This window comes from Metopolophium dirhodum, chromosome 8 (assembly GCF_019925205.1).
Source record: "Metopolophium dirhodum isolate CAU chromosome 8, ASM1992520v1, whole genome shotgun sequence".
Taxonomy (NCBI): domain Eukaryota; kingdom Metazoa; phylum Arthropoda; class Insecta; order Hemiptera; family Aphididae; genus Metopolophium; species Metopolophium dirhodum.
This window is the reverse complement of record NC_083567.1, coordinates 17,450,341-17,471,865: the sequence shown is the minus strand read 5'-3', so window position 1 is coordinate 17,471,865 and position 21,525 is coordinate 17,450,341. Positions and strand designations below refer to the sequence as shown.

Here is a 21,525-nt window from a genome sequence, read left to right as displayed (position 1 = left end):
GTTTTAAACGGGTTGCACCATCGCGCTCGAGCAGAACACAACGGCGTTTGAACTACGGCGATCGCCGCGGCGAACGTTTACGGGAAAACGTTTAGGTGGAGGGGTGGAGAGAGGAACGTGAGAGGCGTGCGTCACCTGCGCCACGGCAGGTAATAAAATAATAATTATTATAAAGTCGTTTAGGAAATTCGGTGGCAACAAGGCCAAGGACGAGTCGCGGAGAAATTGGTACTATTTCGCTGTGTCGTATTACCCGCGGCGGCTGCGAGAAAACAGCAAATAACAACGAAATTTCCAAAAATAATTTATGCACTCGGTAAAAGCAAAAAATTTAAAAACCGAATGAAATGGATCCAAAACAGCGCACCGCGAAACGATGCAATATACGTTTGCACGCATGCACGTTAATATATAATATTATAAAATGTATAGTTTTGTAAACACCGAGCTGTGTACACAAATATTTGCATACCAGCAGACCTTGTTGATTAACGCACAAAACACGTCGTCAAGGTTCTTCCTGGACGATATGATTATAGGTACACGCACGAATAACGTAACAAACTAAGCTCACGTAAAATCTAATTTTAATAACGTTGCACTACTATATTTTATAAAGGGTGAAAACTATTGTAATAATGATTGTGTGTTGAACTCACCAGTGTCGGATGGCACAAGGTGTAATTTGGCTGTTCGCGGGCACGGGCCAACGTGGGCGCGACCTTGTCCGACGTGAAGTCACAAGTCTCCAGATGTGCCCTGACCACGCTGGCGACGAGTCTCTGGTCGTCTTCAAGCTCCGCCACGGCGGCCTTCTCCTGGCTTTTGGAGTTACTGCTGTGCTGCATGGCGGCCATTATACGAGCCTTTTCCCGTTTGGGCACACGGCCGAATCGTACAGCTGTAAAAGATAAAAACACGATTCGTTTAGAAAAAAAAATATTTAACAAAACCGGACGCACAATAACAGATTTTAAATTTATTTTTTTTTTTTTAGTCGATATGTAATAATAAGTAAATGTGTGTATCAGTAATTTAGTGAGACGTGAGTTAGAGGGGCGAAGGGAAGACAAAAAAAAAAACCAGGTCAGTCGTCCGTACGTTTTGTCGTGGAATCGCATTTGGCCAACATGATGATGCGACCGTCGTGAACGCGCGCGGATGTTACACTGCGACTGCTCTCAGCTACGTACGCCGTCGGCGCAGCACACACGAAACGAACAACGGTGGCGGCGGCGGCGGCGGTAGCGGTAGCAGCAGGTGCCGGGCAAATATCCTGCGCACTGTCCCTTTCGAGGCGGCGGCAATCACACACACTCACAAACAACACACACACGGGGGCGCGCGCGCATATTCAGACGTACCACCCGCGGGGGGTAGATATTTGCCCTTGACTCGTAATGCCCTTGAAACGAACCGAGCGAATCGATCCGGACTGCCGTCGAAACCCGTGATGTATACGCGAGTGTGTTTGCGTGGGAGTGTGTGCGCGCGTTGACGAAAACCGAGAAGAGGAGAAAAATCGCGACGGTGAAAGTCAAACAACAATAATAATAATATAGAATAATATTATATATTATATTATTGTGAATATAATTCGTGTCGGTTTTTTCTATTATTTTTTTTCCACGCGGCTCTCCCGAGATGTGATTTGGGTCGACGTAGTCGCCGTCGTTCGTGGGGGCGCGAATGAGAGAGAAATTGGTACACAATTTCACTTTTACCGAGGTCGACTAGAAAGTAAGCGTACGACAACACGCACGAACGCGCGCGCGCCCGCGCAACTGAAACGCTGAGCGTGGAGAGGGAACCGCCGACGCGCGGTTCTGCGGCGTGCGCGGCTCAAGACGAGGACGACGAAAGCGCGCTGTGGCCCCAAAAAACAAATACACACAAGCGTGCGCATCTTTGGCATAATATTATTACGATACCGCGAAATTCGCGTGTTTCAAGACCGAAACGACGCACGGCCGAAAGAAAAGGACGCTGCGAGAAGAAAAATAATCCAAATAATTAATAAATACGTACGGGCGTTGGAGTAACGTACGACTCCGTTGCAGAGTATGTCCTTTAGGATGGATTTTTTACTCATTTTGGTATAGTTTTAAAAAATAATTATATCGACGGCGATAATAATAATAAACAAACAGACGGGGAAAAAACCACGAACACACGATGTTTTGTTATTTGTTACTCGAACGGCGAACAAACATAAATGGCACTACGAAAAATCGCAATTATCCCGAGTTTGCAGACGACGGTAGTTTATAATTATTGTCATTGTCGTAGACGAGAGACATCCAAAAACAGCGATGTTTGGAAAAAATTCGCACGTACGTAATATCACGCGGTAACAACACTGCCGGTGCGCGATGCGACCAAGTTTCGGCGTACGACGGACGACATTTCCCGGACGAGACCGGACGAGCGTACGCGGTTCACGATCACAATGAGCCCGTTTCACGGCCACACGCCACTGCGTTCGATTCGACGGCGCCCGTTGGTGGGGACCCGGCGGCGGCGGCAATGGTACACGTCGAGAAGAGTAGGGTCGGCGGCGGCGGCGGGTACGAGATGGCACGGCTCCCCCCACCCACTCACCCAACAAACGACGACGACGACGACGCCGCCCGGTGAAAAATACACGCTTCGGTCGATCGCGTACCCTTGAACTTGGGCACGGCGCGTGCGGCAGCGAGCGCGAATCGCGCGGCACGCTCAAAGGCACTCCATCTACCCACCGGTACCCCGTCGTCGGCACCTTTCTCGGTCGGACCGACGCGAATCGCCGACGAGACGCATTTGGGTCGCGGCCGTTTCACACACAACGATGCAGTAGTATATTTTATTCATAGCGATATTGTTATAATAATCATTATTATTATTATTATTATTATAACACACGGTGTGCGGTGGAGGCCACATACTAATATTATGCAGTGTCCAGCAGGAACGACGTTTTCGGTCAGTGTCGTTTCTGTGTCGATCGGTCGACGATATTATATCGTTATTATCATATTGTTAATGTAGCTGTCGCGCACAAAGGCCGTCTCAAACGCGCGCGCCGTGAACAAAAAAACCGACGCGTTTATCTCGATATAATATATCATTGCTCCGAGGTCGGCCGATAGCGCGCGGAGTACACTTGTTGTAGGCGCGCGCGCACAAGGTCGGTAACTCGGAATAATAATACTGATATTGTAATAATTTATAATATCGTCGGTTACAGTAATACATGAGTTATAAATCGTTACGAGTGTTGCAGTTGGTCGACGGTCGTCTGCCGTGCGGCTTTTGCAGCTGTCGTCGTATTATTCGAATACTCCGAGTTACTACACGCCTCCGCAGATCGTATCGCGAATTTTTTTTTGTCGTCGGTCGAGCACACCGGCACCGCCATCTGGCGGTCGGGTCGCGACAACGACTGTCGCGCCGCCGGGCCGCTAGAGGTCGCCACCGTTCGTCGCGAAACACCGAAATTATTCCCTATTATTATTATTAAATAATTATTATTGTTTGCTCACAAACGGTTTTATATATTTTTTATTTTAACAGTCACCGAAATAGAAAAATTTCAAAATTCGAAATCATTTTATTTTATTCTATAAATTCTTCGATAAAAACCAAATTACATATTATTATATAATATGATGGGGCTTCGGAAACCGTTCAATCAATAACCGCATTAAAATTTGTATCGACATAATATTATAATAATTGTCCGGTATTGTTTTGCAAAAAATATATTGTTATCTAATAGACGAGGCGGCCTAGGGAACGGTGTATCGGCGGCGGCGGTTGTTGTGCAGTTGCTGGCGAGAGAGCAATCGGGGCGGCCATCGACATCGAGAGTTGAACGAACTGCTAAAAAACAGGTCATTGCGACCGTTCTTTGTGTATGCGCATAATAAACCACTCAGCGGCGGCGGCGGCGTTACGTCATTGACCGATTACACACACATATATTATATTGTGCTGTACACATTGGACAGCAGATAGGCCAGTCACATATATGTATTGTACACATATATAATATGTATAAGTGTGTTATATGGCATACATATATTATAATATATAGGACAATAAAGGTGTATGACGTTATTTTGTAAAACCGAAATATGACATCGTGTTGAGTGTGCCGAAATTGTTGAAAATAAAATGTGGCAAAAAAAATGTGTGCACGTAATATCATAATAACATAATTGTACATGAAATAATATATAATAATTATTATTATTCCATTATTGTCGGCAGTAAAACGACAGCAAATAAATAAATAAATAAATAATATGGTTTAAACAATAATAGGTTAGACATAACACGGTGACACGGCGACGGTCAAAAATCGCGTTTGACGAATTAATCGCAACTCGGTCGCTGTTAGGTATAGGTCATGGAAAACTATATAAAGGTGCCACACATTATTATATTCCTGCAGCTAGCCGCACTGTTTATGAGTGTATTTAAATAGCCGAAGGTTAGGTTAGTTATATCGTATAATATGTATATAGTCGGGCAGACGGGTTTTCGTATGTGTGTATATGGTAATTTTTTAAGTTATATCATACATGACATTGTAATAGGTAAGTAACAACACAGGGTGTTACCACTGGGTATCTTCCCTAATCTAACTACTCATACCATATTTTACCTTTCATATATCAAACCTACTTATTATACAAAAAGCATGTATAGATTGTAGATTTCTTCAAATAAATAAAAAAAAAAAAAAAAAAAAAAAGTAACAACGACAAAATGGTATTTTAAACTAGGTATGATATTTAAACCATTGTTATAATAAAAAAAAATAATAAAACTATGCTCACCGTCTCGACTCATGCCGACGCTGATGCACTTGCGGAGCCGGCAGTATTGACACCTGTTCCTGTTGATCCGCAAGATGTTGCACTGCTGATTCTTGGTGCATGGCCGGTACTGGATCTTCTGCTGGATGCTTCGGCGGAAAAAGCCCTGTAACCGATCGGTGGACGACGTATAGTTATTGGACGAACTGGTCGTGCTACAGTCGGAATCGTCCGTGTCCGCCGCGCTAGACTCGGCGCCGGAATCGCCGGCGCACCGCCAGCACGCAGACGACGTTTTTTCCGTACAAATTGGCGGCATTTCGGCGAGCGTATAATATTATAGATTACGACGTGCGAGTATGTTATAATATTATCTTTGACCAATAATAGAGCGAAACCGATCAGATTTTTTTTTTTCCACTATTATTAAACTATATGAGCAAACAATTTTTTTTTTTACAGTTTTCGCGTTGATATCGTATATTATCAGTTGTATAATTCATATAGGTATTAATATATATTATCGTGACGAAAAGGAAAAAAAAATGCTTTTTCGCACACACTTTAACACACACAGACACTAAGGCTAACAGCTCGCGACTGCAGGCGCGTCTACAATATTGTAATATACGCGCCACACTACTCCGGTTGGCTTGCACGACGGTTCTGCCGGTCGGCGGCGGCGGCGACGATGACCCAATTGCGGTGCGTTAAACTCGTCGCTGCCGCCGCCACCACCACCACGGTAAAAATATATATTTTTATTATTATTATTATTATTATATTACGCGGCTCAGCTCTGTTATAATAACGTCTAGAAAACAACGCGGCGGCGGGAGGAATGACTCCCACCGGGCGCGGGTGCAAAAAACTGCACGCACACGTACCTATGTGTATATATATATATATAATAGAATCTACCTGACTGACTGCCTTATATATATATATATTATGTATACCTGCAAGTCGACGGGGCCCGTTATATGACGCACCGAAGATGCAGCGAGACCGCGGTTGCGGTATATTATAATATTATGTACTAGAGGAGGGGAGAAGAGAGCTGGTGGTGGCGGTGCACAATATTATTATTATGATTATATATATATACATATTCGTGTGTGTATACCTACATATACAAGTAAAAGTACATAACGGTGAGCGCTATAATACAAATATAATGTAGGTAACCATTTCACAGCTTCCCCACCCGATACCGTAGCAGAGCGGAGTCAACAACTCTATGTGTTCGAGTTTTTATCGCAAAAAAACGGGGAGGGGGCGGCTTTACATATTTATCTTGTTATGAGTTATATTGTTATTGCGATGACCACCACCCCACGACACAATACATTTTTATCAAAAAATCCAATTTTGCTGCACAGTATTAGGATATAAAGACTTTGGTACATATTATTATTGAAAGAATGACGCGAACCCCTTTCCACCCATATAATATAATATAATATGATGATGTATACTATTAAATTAATATATTATTCTGTGTATACCTTAACATTTCCTGTTTTGCCAGCAGTTTGTTCGGCCACACACTTAACACTACGCCACTTTATGGGCATTATAACTCGAGTACTACTTATAGGTGCGATAAATGCGATATTCGATCATTGAACTCAGTGACACACGTATATACCATGCAACCTCACATTTATCACTGTGTATTTAAGGTATATACGATAATATTGTTTTATGATATTTGCACGCATATAAAATGCGTGCGTGTTCAAAAATCGCTGCGAAACTAGAGCGTTAAAAAATTTAGATTGCGCGAATTGTATATCATATAATATATTGTTTGCGTACATATGTTCAGGCATAACATGATAATGTTTATATGACAGGTCAAACGACACTCGAATATTTAGTTAGGCGAGGGGATAATATCTGTGTCATAAAAAAAAATATGCGAAGGACAAAGCGAATGATAAATTCATATAACATTATATTATTATATATATAGGTATGTGTATGCACATGTATATAACTTTTTTTATGTTGCGTGGGGAACGACGACGAGCAAGTAGTTTTATTTTTTTTTTACAATTTAATTGACAATTGACCTAAAACTAAAATAGTGAAAATTAAATATTAAACCGTCCAACTACCGGATTACCAGAGTATAATAGGCAAGAACGGTTCAGAGTGAAAAAATAGCCATGGTCGTCATCGACGATTTGGGACGAAAAAAAAAACTGATTTTGCAAACGTTTTACACAGATCCGTTTTGATAAATAATGTGCAAATAGAACACCATACACACATACATACAGCACATTTGTAATATAATATATTATAATATAAAACGTGCTAGTGTGTGCGGTTTGTTGGCCTGGCGAAAAGTCATTGGCCTATGACGTCATATCGGCCTAATTTCATCACGAATACCCGGTCCGCCCTGGTTGTGGCGGCGACGGCGCGCTGAGCGGTGTCAACGCACTCGACGGCGGTGGTGGCCGGGTCATAACTCCCGGGGATTTCCGAATCACGCGAGAGAACGTCGTCGATAAACAAGTGCGTATTACGATATTAATACTATGATGACGAGTATATGTCATAAGTGAACAAAATATGGTAGATAATAAAAACGGACCGTACTTGACTACGATGAGGAGGAGGAGGAGGAGGATGTTATAAAATCCACGGTCGTCCGGCCGCAGTGTGCGATAAATCTCTATACTCGAATTTTTACAGTTATAGGACGGAACACAAAAACCTAAACAACATAACAACAACAACGTGCGTGTGTTGTATAATATATATATATATATATCCCTATACGTATAAGAATAAAAAAGGCTAACGGGATTCACTGCAACAACCCTCGGACCTCCGACGAGGTCAGCGTCAACAAGTAGTTGTGATATTATAATACATATTATAATAATATTATAATATATACAAACAGTTAGACGTATTGTAAGCATGCGTCGTTTATACCATGATATAATATAGTAGCCCTGAACCGACCGCCCGCCGTTTGCGGTACGCGCGCATTTTTCTGTATACGTCAACCCTTATTTTTTTGTTCCCGACCCGGTAATGTACGAGCGATGTGACAGGACGATAATGTAACGGCCACGTGTCCTTCGAAAATGCCACCGCGTGCGGCGCCGCTTGGATAACGGTACAAAATAGTAGGTATAAGTCTTGGAGAAGATACGTATATACTGCACGTGTGTAATGTATAATATACCGTATACTATATAGATGAATATCATGTATGTGTGAGTAAAATGAATGCGAACAAAAGACAATGGGTCGCCAAGCGCGTAACAAAAAGCCGCCGGCGAGATAAAACCGTGGCGCGCACGGCGTGCAATAGTTATATTGTTTTATTATTGGTTTCGTACGTCATATTGTTTTTTGGACTAAGTGCTTGCAATAGAACGGCTCGGAGACCCGCGGGCTCAACTGGATCGTCGTAAATTAATTTTTCGACAAAATTAAATAATTTTTTTTCTCGGCCAGGAAATCACGGCGTACAGTATAATAAAATCATATTATATATTTATATACATAGCAAATATAATGGCGGAAACGAGCGGTTTTTTTATTCTATTTGTATTATTATAATATATATTTTATATAACTGCAGTTTGTTGCACCGCGAAGTACATATATAGGTATTATAACGGTGAACACTGACGCTGCTACCGCAACGGAGGCGGCTTCGCCGGAAGAAAGTGAAGAAGAAAGTGGACCGGTCCGAGTGAGGACTTTCGCTGACGTCAAAGACACGGCGGCACGCGCTATCTGTTACGTCACGTCCTCCTCTTCCTGTCATAAGACTATATATTATGTGCGCATACTTCTCTCCTACTATTATCGTGTAATATATTTATATATATATACTTTCCCCTCGGGTTTGGCGAACCGCAGAGTTCAAAAAACCTATCCGCCTATTGTGTTTGTGTGTGTATTATTATTGTTAATGTATATTTATACTCGCGCGTGTAAAAATATATAACATGATACACGCAACGTGTTATGCGCACTTCGGTCTAATTATATTATGTATAATTATATTTAATAGGTATAGGTATAACTACGTTTTACGCATGAACGTGTACTCACTTTGCATCCCTCACAAGAGTGTACGCCGTAATGGAACCCGGACGCCCTGTCACCGCATACTCGGCACAGTACTGTGTCACCATCAAATTCTGAAACGATAAAAATAAAACTAATTATTATATGGTAATACTATTTGTAATTGTTGAGCTGTATTTTATTGCTCAAGGCAGACGGCTCTATATATAAATAATAAAACATAATCATTGCTATGATCGTATATATAAGTACATTAATACATTATACAATAAAAACGCTGATCTAACCGGAAATTTCATTCGAATCCCATCGGATAATTATCGTGTCCGGCATCGCGCAACGCGTATCGATTATTTTGTGTATACTAAAAAAGCGCGGGCGTCTGAATAATAATATCAGTCCGGAAAATCGCTGACCCGTTGTCGTCGCACACCGCACGATCAAACACTGAGGGTGTTTCGATGACCGAGGGTGGCAGAGTGCCGAGGTGCGCGAGGGATGCCACAACCGCCGCCGCGTCCCGATTGGTGCTGGCGGACGGGGCCGTTCACGCCCACGACGTACGGACGGGGCGGCGCACGGGTTCATCGACCTTGACTTAGTTACCCGGTGGCCCGAAGGTCGGAGGATATTTCGCCGGTGATGCGGTCGCTGGGCGTTCAAGTCTTTGTACGCGTATAACACACCACAAACTATCATAATACAATAATATTGTCAATCTCAATTTTTCGTCCCGTATATTATATTTTTTAATGTATAATACCATTATAATAACACGAATGTTGATTCGATTGTGCGTCAGTGACGGGGATAATATATGCGTATTTGTTTTTTCAGAAACGGGTCGTCGTCCGGGTGAACGTCCGGTGGCGACGATGACGACTGCAGTGCCAAATGAATTCACAAATGCGGAACATTATAATATACTACATTAGGTACATTATATTGTTTAACGTGCAGTATAGTGATGACTAGCGTGTCGCGTGTAGTATATACGTGCAGTGTGTGTGTGTGTGCCTATACAATGCCGTTGACCCATTATAATATTAATTATTGTATTATATATTATAATTGCGTTTGGCGAATAATACAAAACACTATATATAATACATATTATGCGTACACACATAACGGACCAAAAAACTAGCGGCGGCGGAGTTAGCTGGTGTAGTGGTGTTCGATGTGACCGAAAATATTTAGGGGTTGTCCTTCGAACGCCTGATGAAATGTGTGTCACGTTATTATTATTATGAAAAAATAATAATAATAATGGTAATAATGTATAAATAAAATTACACATACGGCGGTGGCGGCGGTTCGATAACCTGAGATTGCCGTAACCTATTAGCATTGTGTTACGCGAGGAGAGGCCGTTGCACTTTCTCCGGTCCCCTCGCGCCGACCGTCGCTGTTTTTTTTTACCACTGAGCGTTGGCCAACTAGTCCTAGAATTCCAGCGAACTCCCCTCCACATTCGCACCGCCCACCACCCACCGGCTGTCAATCAATTTGCCAGTTTGTTTATTGTTATACAACGATGTTTTTGCCTCAGAACCATAACAACACAGCGTACTAAGCGTACCATCACCTAACCACTTGTGTGTTTAATATTAATAGGTACAGTAAAATAGTGAGCTGAAAAAAAAAATTCGACGACACGATCAAAAACCACTATACTTATACAAATTCACGAAACAATTATTTATTTGAAGGTGGGAGGGGGCTAGCTCCCACCATGATGTAGACAAATAAAAAATATTATCATGAGTGTCATCATCACATTAACTGTATGGCAACTGGCGATAAGTTGAGAGAAGAGGCGGCAAACTGAACCAGTACAGGTTGTGCAAAAAATTTTAAAAAACCGGAGCGCCACCAATACTATTGTACGGCGGGCGAGCGACACGCGTGCTCCGCTAATATTACTGCACGCCGTCACCGCCGCCGTTGAGGCCGTTACGTAAGTAGCGACACGGTTACAGTCATGACCCAGTTCTGGGCCGTTGAACTAATCCCGGCGGCCGGGCGCTCGGGTCAAGCAACTCTCAAGCGGCGCGCACCGCTCGCTCAAACGCTCAAACGCTCAATTCGCCGCTCGTATCACCACGCGTATGCGAGAGGCGCGCGCGCAAAAGCATTATATATTATATTTTAATTGGCCCGCAGCCCAGTCATACGCCGCTACCGTCAGACAATACGCGCGCGCACGCACAATAATAATAATAATTCACAATATTATATTATTATAATAAAATATATATATTATGTGTACACTGTAACCAGCGCATAATAAAGTGTAACTATATACACTGTAAACGTATAATATGTAAAATCCAATTAACGGTGTCACGTTATTATTAAATTATTACACATCGTCCGCCCTTGTATTACCTATATATTATAATTGTTATATATAATATAAGTATGTCGGGGATTAACGCAAAACCGAAAACGAGGTGTAAAAATGGATCGGTGATCGGGGCGGCAAAAGAAAAACACAAATTTCGCACGCTGACTTTGGCGGCGCATAATCAAGCGACTTTTTTATTCCACCACCGACGATGGTGGGGGCGGGTGGCGTCCCGAGCGGGCGGTGCAGCGGGAAACGGCCCAAGGATCGGTCGTTGACCGAGCGCCCGATTGTGGGTCAACGCGGCCTTGAGTGAGTCTGTGTCTGGTCGCTCAATACTGTTGCGCATGTGCCCGCCGGCCCATTTTCGCGCGCGCTCACACAAACGCACTATTTACACGGTACAATTTATTCGCCGTCGCGGTCGTTCGTAGCGTTCGAACGTACACACTCGCGCGCGCGTACACACACACATGCAACGCTTATTATGTATATCATATACTCATACAACAACAGTGAGCGCGCTCGCACTCTAATAATATATACGCAACAAATAGGAGAAAAAAAACCAAATTTAGAAACGCAAAAAAACAATTTGAAATTACATAAATAATTTATAATTCATTTTCACCCACCGATCCTATATGAGTAACGAAATTTTTTTTTTAATGTTATTGTATACGTTTTTTTTTTTACTCCCTTACCTTGCTTCACCGTTACGTCGTCCGAGGTATCGACTTCGTTTTGACTAATCATCGGAATGAATGAGAAAAACGATAATTAAATATTAAGATAGGTACCTATACTTAATGTAAATTTATGTTGCTGACGATAAATTATGGCACTTTCACGCGGTAAACACCTTTACATATTATTATTATCTAATGAAATCTCGTTGTACATTAAATATTGTTATCAATCGCTAATCCGGTAGGATATACACTGTTGTTATTATTATTATTACGGTATATAAAATTATAAACAGTGTAGGTACAATATGTGAATAGATAAATATAAGCACGTCGCGCCCGTGGTGCGTCCCGAAACGTTCTGCGTGTGTATTGTGATGGCGCGCGGGGACCACCGAGGCGGCGGCGTGCCGGGCGCGCTCGACGGCAGGGTCAATGTCCTTCACGAACGTTCCAGGGTTACGCCGCGGAGGGGGCAGAAACGGTCGTCCCGAAGGGTTTGCCGAACGCCGCCGCGGGCGGCAGAGCAGCGGTTGACGTCATGTACACACCACACGCGCGCACTCGGTGTATATACGCACACCCACATATATTTATGTTTGCGAATATATACACTGCGCCCGCACCACCCACCCCGCCGCTTTAAGCTCACGACCCTTCGGATATTTCATTCGCGAATTCCCTTTCAAGAAGGATTCGCACCCCACGTGTACCACCGCGTAATGAATAAAATTCGAGGGAGGCCTGACGCGAACGTGCTGCCGCGCGGCGGACTTTGAACGCAACAGAAGAGCAAAACTAGTATATTAAAGTTAAGTTGTAATATATTATACAGCGCGCGAAGGTGTAATATTATCATTATTTTTATTATACCGACCGTCTTAAAATATGGTACGTATATAATACGTTACATCACTCTGTATACAGTGACAGTAGACAAACACACGCACACGAGCTATAGTCTAAAACGAGATTGGCAAACCGTGCACATAAAATAAAATATATCTTTGTTATTATTATTTCTTTATGGCCATTATTTGAACTCTCGTTACATTATAATATCGGTGCGTGTGTTATCTACGAGTAAATTAAAATATATTATAATATGCATAGGTATACAGTACACACAAACACAGATTACATGCAATGTTGACCCCAAAACGTAAATTTCATCGATTGATATTATGTATATATTTACTACACCAACACTAATGCAGCTCGTTACGATATGATATTATAATAAATTCGCAAAAAAAAAAATTCGTGATAGAAAAAAAAATTTTAACGAGCATTGCCGGGGGCGAAGCAAGTAAAATAAAAATACCACACGAACAGTACTACACTATGATGGGCCGTGCACGCGGGAAAAAAACAAAAAATAATAATAAAAAATCCGTCCAATTTAATAATGCGAAAATATTTAATAAAAATCATATCGAGGTCAGTGTACTCTTCTCAAAGTTCACAAACACCGGGTCGCACACACGCACTGCAAGACATGCGAGGGGGTGGCGGTGAAGACCATACAGCGATAGCCTGTTGTGTGCGTATAAACAATTTATGTACACATGGGTATATATGTGTTTTTGTATACAGAGTGTGCGTTTGTATAAAAGTATAAAACACAATATATATGTATGTATATATTATATTATACCTATATACAATATACATACATACATAAACATGTAACGCGAATCACCGTCGGCGGTAGCGGCGCCCGGTGGCGTTAAACCGAAACAGAATGCACGTGACACGGAAAAGGGTTGATGAACTTTATGTGTGGCACGACGACCGGGGAACAGGTCGGCGGCTGCGTTACCACGGTTACCACGGTAGATACGACTATAGGAGGTAAGCGGCGACGTGCAAACTTTTGAAGAAGAAGCCCCTCGTTGCGACGGGTGTATACTGTATACGCACTTCCATTAACAATATAATATACATTTATAATTATATTATTATCTTAAAGCCCCATTCGCGTGCGATTCACAAATCATTATTGTTATTAATAGCCCTGGGTGCACCTTGTCAAGTGTATAGTGCAGTCGTTACATAATATCCACCTACCACCCATACAACATTTATACCAAGTACCTATAATAATATAATATATATTATTATGTATATTATAATCCGACGATTTTTCCGATACACGACAATAATAATATAATATATCACTGCGTCCGAAAGTCATGCGGTGTGAAAAATATTTTACTACCTATACTACTATGATAAAATTTCTCGCGTGGGCCCCAATATGTTACGTACAGAGCAGTGTGATAAAGGAAAAAAATACGAACGGTCTCTCACCTTGCCAAATCCGGGTCACCGGTATTATATATTATATTTATTTATAATTTATTTACATCGTTATATAAAGTATGCGCGCGCGCTTGCCCGTCATCGTCGTCGTCGTGGGGATTTTTCCGCCGATATTCGGGTCAAGTCGGGCGGGGATCGGGGCGGACGGGACAGGGCATTGCTCTCGGTCACAAGGGCGCGCGTTATTCGGGTATCCCGTGGCAACGGACATCGTCGAGCGACGAGAAGAACGGCGAACGGCCCAAAATATACACACACACATGATACACATATAGAAAATAAAAACATATCAAGGCCGCCACCGATGGTTTATATTTAAAATTGGACACGAATCCCATAATGCATATTATAATTTACGCGTGGTTAACGTCGCCTACTGAGTGGAATATTATATATTATAAGAACTATACAGCTGAACATGAGAACATAATGTAGAAAATATTATCTTTGGTGAGTATAATTAAAATCGACATAATATTCGGCATCATTCTCTTTATTATTATTATATATAAGTACTAGGTATACACCTGCATACATAATATCTATTTGTACCTAGAAGATCCTTAAATACACTATAATATACCTGTGTCTTATTATTGTATATTTTTATTTAGCCACACATAACGGTTTTAGGTTTAGCCGAGTTTTCACTTTGGTCGATGACCTCTTGCGCATTGCACACACGAAAGTGAAACTGGTTCGGAGTAACCGTACATAAAAAAAAATGATACTTATAATAATAATAATAATAATAATAATAATAAAAAATAATAAAATACTTTCACCGGCATCATGGAGAACTCTCACTTTTTTTAACGCGTTCCACCGGATCTCGCATAGGACTTCCTCTCGCCCCACCCACCCACCATACCCAAACACGTCTAAACCGCAACACGCGTCCCGTAACGAATCGTCCGGTCGTATAATACACGTTTCCCTTTTACGCCAAAAAATTATCAATTATCATCGTTATCCCTCCCCGGCACTCGCCAATTCGCGAACCGCTTCACATATATTATATAGTATAGTCCTATCGGCGGCAATGGCTTTTAATATGGAAAACACGCATTCTGTAAGTAGATATAGACGATATTATAGTAACTAGTAAGTAGGATGATGATGATGATGATGATAATAATAATAATAATAATAATATTAAATACACAAGCGAGTGTGTGTATTCGTGTGTCGACGGACGACGTCGAAGTTGCGCAACGTAGTTACGATTACGCGAAGGTGACAATGAAACGAATATGTATAATATTATAATGGTATTATATTATACCTATTTATTGTAATTTAAAAAGAATATAATACGATAATGACGTGTGCACGCGCAGCAGAAGAGCGAGAGAGAACGGCGCTGCATAATCATTGCCAAGAGATATACAATATATACCACACAAATATAATATGCAATATGTGTGCGTATTTTGTTCATTGTACACACTCGTGTATAAGCACATTTCGTATTGAAAAACACCTTGACGGCTTATAATATACCAGAGCGCCATGAGCCGAGAACGTGCCACGGCGGCGGCGGCGGCGGTGCCAATGAACTCGTGTCCTAGAACGGCGTGCCTGTGTGTGCGAACGCGAACGGCGTGCGCGGTGCGGCGGTGCGCGGCCCGTGAGCGTTATCGCAAAACCCACACGGACCGCGGTGAGTCCGCGGTGGCCGGCGGGCGGGCGTAGGGTTCGGACGCGCGGCACCGGGCCGTTCGCCACTAACATCTTGCCCCAGTTTCGGTCGAGTTGAATAACCTACGGGGTCCCTGTTGTGATTGCTGACCTCCTTCGGGCGGGCGAGCGAACGATCTCGTGCACGCATGCGCAATCGCTCGCACATAATATAACGCGTACCAAAACGCGCGCGCGCACGCACAGGCGAAATAACGCTCTCCCGAAAAAAAACCCACGGCCAAATGCCGCCGCGGCGCGGGAGTCGGTTCACGGGGAGAGAGCAACGACCTGACCCAGATCGCGGGACTCGCGGTCACCCCCGGTCGCCCCGTCGCGCGGACGACCCTCGGCGATCAACGTTTATTATGAGTTATGACACACTGCAGAACACCACGAACCAAACCGCCCACGACATCCACCCTTCTTTTTTATTCACTTTTTTTTATTTAAATTTTTTTATTTTTCGATTCTTTAAATTTTTTTTATTTCGACAGAATAATAATAATTAATGTATGAATAATAATGTGTGCTTATAATATACCTGCTAACACCCTTCCCAATAGTAAGTGTTCGCCCGTTGTCTGCGGCGACCGATGTTGTTCGATGACGGCGTCCGCGGTGGGTTTGAAATTTATAACGGTCATAGTCTTCGCCTTTGATCAAAAAACGTTTTGAAATCGATTAGTTCTCCGGGAACCCGACGGTGGTTCAGACAATCATGTCCATTTGTCGGCACTTTTTTTTTCGCGGGACGAGACGACGCACACCTGCTGCAGTGAAGAGTGACGGACTCTACACGTGTGTAAAGCTCGAAAAATTTACGTCGCGCGTTATTACTAAACTGCCGTGTACGACGACGACGACGCTTCGCGCCTGAAATCACTGGTGCACTGGCATGCGCGCGTCGTAGACGTTGTGTCAGTGAAATTTAAACGCAACAAACTCGGAATCGCACTCTGATGATATGCGTACCTATAGTGTTACACCTACAGGTGTAGTTATAGGTAGACGAAAAACGCGTTGGAATAACGACAACACAAAACCCGTGTGATATAATAATAGTGTTATAAGTTTGATAAAAAAAAAAACTCAAGCGCACTGCAAGAACACCGAGCCAAAATACGATAAGAATGTAGGTAGATACTACGCGTATATTATAATATAGAATATTGTTTATCGTTACAAAATGTTATAGTATAACACACGTATCGCGGTTTTGACGAGGCAACCGATTTGTGTAGCTGTCGAGATGACACTGAAAGTGAAAACCGTACCGGTACACGAGGAGCCAGTCCGTCCGTCGTCGTGTGACCGTCTCTCTCTCTCTTTTGCTCATTCTCTCTCTCTCTCTCTCTCCCAGACCGATTGCTGTTCGCTCTCTACTCGCGCGAGAGACGACGTTGCTGTGGAGTGCGAGACCCGTTGCGATGGCGGTGGTAGTCGCGGCGGCGACGGTCAAGTGTAATATTATAGACGCGCGGAGCTCGAAACGAGAAATTTCTCCTACACGCGGCTCTTCGGTATAAAATGCAGAATAATAAAGCCACCGCTCCGCTTTCCCATGAGAGTTCAATGACGTGGTGCACTTTCACTCTCCCGAGAACCGCGTCTTAACGGTTTATAACGGTCACCGTTTATTGCTACTATTATTATTATATTTATTATTATTAGTGTTTTATCCGTTTTTTCGTATTCCGATTCGTTAACAGTCGTTTTACTTTCACCGACTTCCATCGCTCGCGCGCACCCCCGCGACCACCATCCCGTCAATATAACGGGTCAACAATTCGAAAACACGCGAGTCCGTTAACCCTATCCACTCTCTTTCATTATTGTAATTTTTTTCTTTTAGAAAATCGGCACCTGACCGATATCAAGATCATCATCATCGTGGCCATATCTAATATGTATATAATATATTTTATAATAAATCCGTTACTTCGACTTTCGCGAAATGAGTTTGGCAAAACAACCGTCACCAGGTTTACCGTATTTTGGTTTAAGGTATATATGCACAAAATAATCGTCATATTTTTAAATACCATAACACGCGATAAATAATACAAATCATTTTTTTTTATATATAAACTCAGGGTCGACGAATTATGCTCATTTTCTATACATAATTATATGATATATTGATAACAAAATCAATTTATGAAACACTTTGCCAAACTCGGTCAGGATGTTACACATATTATATTATTATATATTATAACAATTTAATTCCACTCGATTATTTTAAATAATTTACGATTAAAATATAATACAATTATACATTATATACTCGAGTAATACAATTTGTTCTAGACAAATAATTTCAATTAGAGTATAGGTGCTGTGTTTGAAGATTTATGATGGGTTTTGCTGATATGAATGTAATTAAGACATTGTTTTGTCAAAATGCTTTTGTCAACAATATGCAAAAAATAGTACTTGGCATACTAAAATTGATTTTGCCGGTAAAGTATAGTGGTGTCATTGACTCTTTAAATGTATACTACAATTTTGTTACAGATAAGCCTATTTTTCAAGTGTCTAATTTAAAAAATGGCACAACAACAAAAGTCAATTCACAATGGTGTCATTGCTAAATCACGAATTAACTGATAAACGTTTATATACTAATATATACATATTGAGCAATGGCACAAAACATTTTTCTAAGAAGTTAACCGAATACATGTTTTGTTCAGCCATAACTATAAAATTATATTCTTTGAGTAATTGAGTTTGATACATTTTTTAATCGATGTATAAAAAATGGTTTGTACATTGAACAGTGTATTATATATACTTCTGTGTGTGTGTATTGTACGTATATATATATATGGATTAGGTTCCCTTGAACTCTTTGAACGACCGCTATTAGCCACCTGTCGTACACTAATTTCAATTACCAAATAGTCCTATAAGTATAAATTACAGTGTTTCAAAAATATTAAATTCCAAGGACTGCAGTTATAACGATACACTATAATACCTATATTCGTATATATTATGAAGTATGTACAAACATATTCTATAGGGATGTATTATAAATTAGAATACATATTTTATATCTATAATATGTATATATGTATAGATAAATAATAATTCACAGTTATAAATGGCTTATACAGTGGCGGATCCAGAGGGAGGGGAGCAGGGGAATATTTAAATACCTAACTATTTTGAGCTGAGTAAAAATTATTTTGATTCAACTTCAAGGCCTCAGCGTAACGACGTAGAAGAATTTTTACAAATAACTAATAAGTTAAATGTGATACATTTTAAGCGCAGTCTGCAGTAGTAGGAGGATTTATGTACGTTTCCCCACACTTTAAAATCTGTATATTTAGGTTTATTGATTTGCCACGAGGATAATTAGGTTGATACGGGACTGACTTTTGGAACATACTATACTATGTATATAGAGGCAAATGCTCATCATTACAATTAATGACGGCGATGAATCATGAATGTGTTTAATATGTTTGCGACGATCATGTAATACACAAATATACTATAGGTACACGAGTGTAATTATTGTGGATAATCGTTTACAGGTGCATGGCCTCTAAGTAGGATGTATGAAAAATAAACAGTTGCCAAATATAATTTGAACCATTACAAGCGGATGTTGACTTTCGATACGCAAGTTTATATAACCATATACACATAATACGTGTACATATACATTATACACCCAGGCATTGTTATAACAATTTTTTTCTTTCCATGACATATGTGCCGTTGTCCAAGGTAACATGATTAGTTTTATTATTATTATATACGTAAATACGTTTACACAGCGCATACACAAAATATAGTCATATATCTATATACATTATACATATTTATACCCAATTGATAAGACCATGCAGTGTCAATGTGGGTCAACCGTGGTATTAACGGGGACGTTGGTTCTCGAACGGCGCGTTATGTGTTATAGTTTGTCCAACCAATAACGATAACATAAAAAAATCAGTAAAAGTATCAAACCGCGGATGCTATACTACTATACGAGTACGCGGTAAAGAGGGAGAAGGGGGAGCGGGGAGTGCTGAGAAACGGTAAAATGCGTTTCGTGCCCCGATGGGAATAATATGTAGGCAAACGAGAGCAAGTCCTGCAATACTCTTGTAGAGATAGAGAGAGAGGAGAGAGAAAAAGCGGTCACTGATCCGACGAAAGCGAAATTTCCTTTTCGCCGGCCGATATCGCGCGCCGTCGACCGGAATGACGCGGATGAGATTTCTCCGTTACTTTCGTTTCGAAAACGAAGGTGAAAAAAATAATTGTACCTATAACCGTACGACTTTGGCGGCGGCGACGGCTATCTTCTAACGGGACTCCGGTCGTAGACACTCACTCATACGCCGTATATAGAGGTATATTTAAGTATAGGCAGGACGCGGCGGGGGTAATGGTGATCGTCGTACGAGAAAACTGGTTAAGTATTTTTTTTCGTCTCGGGAAACGACGACGACGACGACAACAACAACAACAACAACAACAACCGTTGTCTTCCGAGGAAACGAGTCTCGTTCAAGCGAGAGAAAAATTAATGCGTATACGGAACGGTGAAAATAATAAGAATAAACAACTACATCATTATATAGGTTTAGGTACATAGCTATTTTAGAGCTATTATATTATACACTTGCCTATCTCATCCGTAATAATAATATTATAACGGTACACGCGACAACAACAACAAAAACGATGACGATGAAGACGAATTCTCCCGAGTATACCCATATGATATGATATTATAATCGCCCACTCTCTTGGCGTTTTAATTTTTTCGGGATGCGTTAAGTGTAGGTAACGGTGGTATCGCTGCAGGAGATGAGAATGCAGACAATCGTATAATTCTTTCGTACGTAAATAATTAATAATTATTTAGTTTTTTTTTCCACCAAGATTGTATTATAATTTATGTGTATAATTTCCATAGGTTCACGCGTTGTAGCTGTAGACGCACGCATTTAGTTACACCACTCTGTATACCATGTACATAGGTACCTACCTACATATAGATATGTAATGGTCAGATGTCATTGAATTTCACCCTACTAAAATCGCGGTTCAATGTATCGCATATAAACTATAATATACCTATCACCTAATGCCTACGAACGGTATGTGGGGGGGGGGGGGATAGCTACGTCATATTATAGTGTATCCCGTGTACATACGAGTATAATAATATGCGTATTAAGTATTAAATATTAATAATATTTTATATCCGACTGCTCAACATTCGATTAGAAGTTTTCACAAATTTAATTTATAACAAACTTGAGGTACCTACGTTGTTATATGACTCCAGATAATAATTTTCAAATAGTTGAATCTCTACATATGACAATGGTACATATTTTACACAATGACGCGTTTTCGAATAGACGACCGATGAGATATTTTAAGTGCGCAAAACACACATGCCTACACATAAACAACGGTGCAACACACACGCACACATTCATGCACACGTGTATTGAAAAAAAACCCGCCAAGGTTTTACTTTATATTGAAAGCATTCAAAGGTCATATATTCGTGAAATTATACATCTGTCTCTTTTAAATATAGACATGGCGTTTCGCGCCGAACACTGCA

General features: G+C 41.2%; 1 protein-coding gene across 1 annotated transcript in view; it reads right to left on the bottom strand.

Annotated features, from left to right (window-relative positions):
• LOC132951037 (ecdysone-inducible protein E75) overlaps positions 1–21,525 on the bottom strand; it is a 37,773-nt gene that overhangs the window by 4,285 nt on the left and 11,963 nt on the right. Inside the window, 3 exon segments of the mRNA XM_061022723.1 lie at positions 660–901; positions 4,827–4,971; positions 8,898–8,986. Of these exon segments, the coding sequence (XP_060878706.1) occupies positions 660–901; positions 4,827–4,971; positions 8,898–8,986 (476 nt within the window).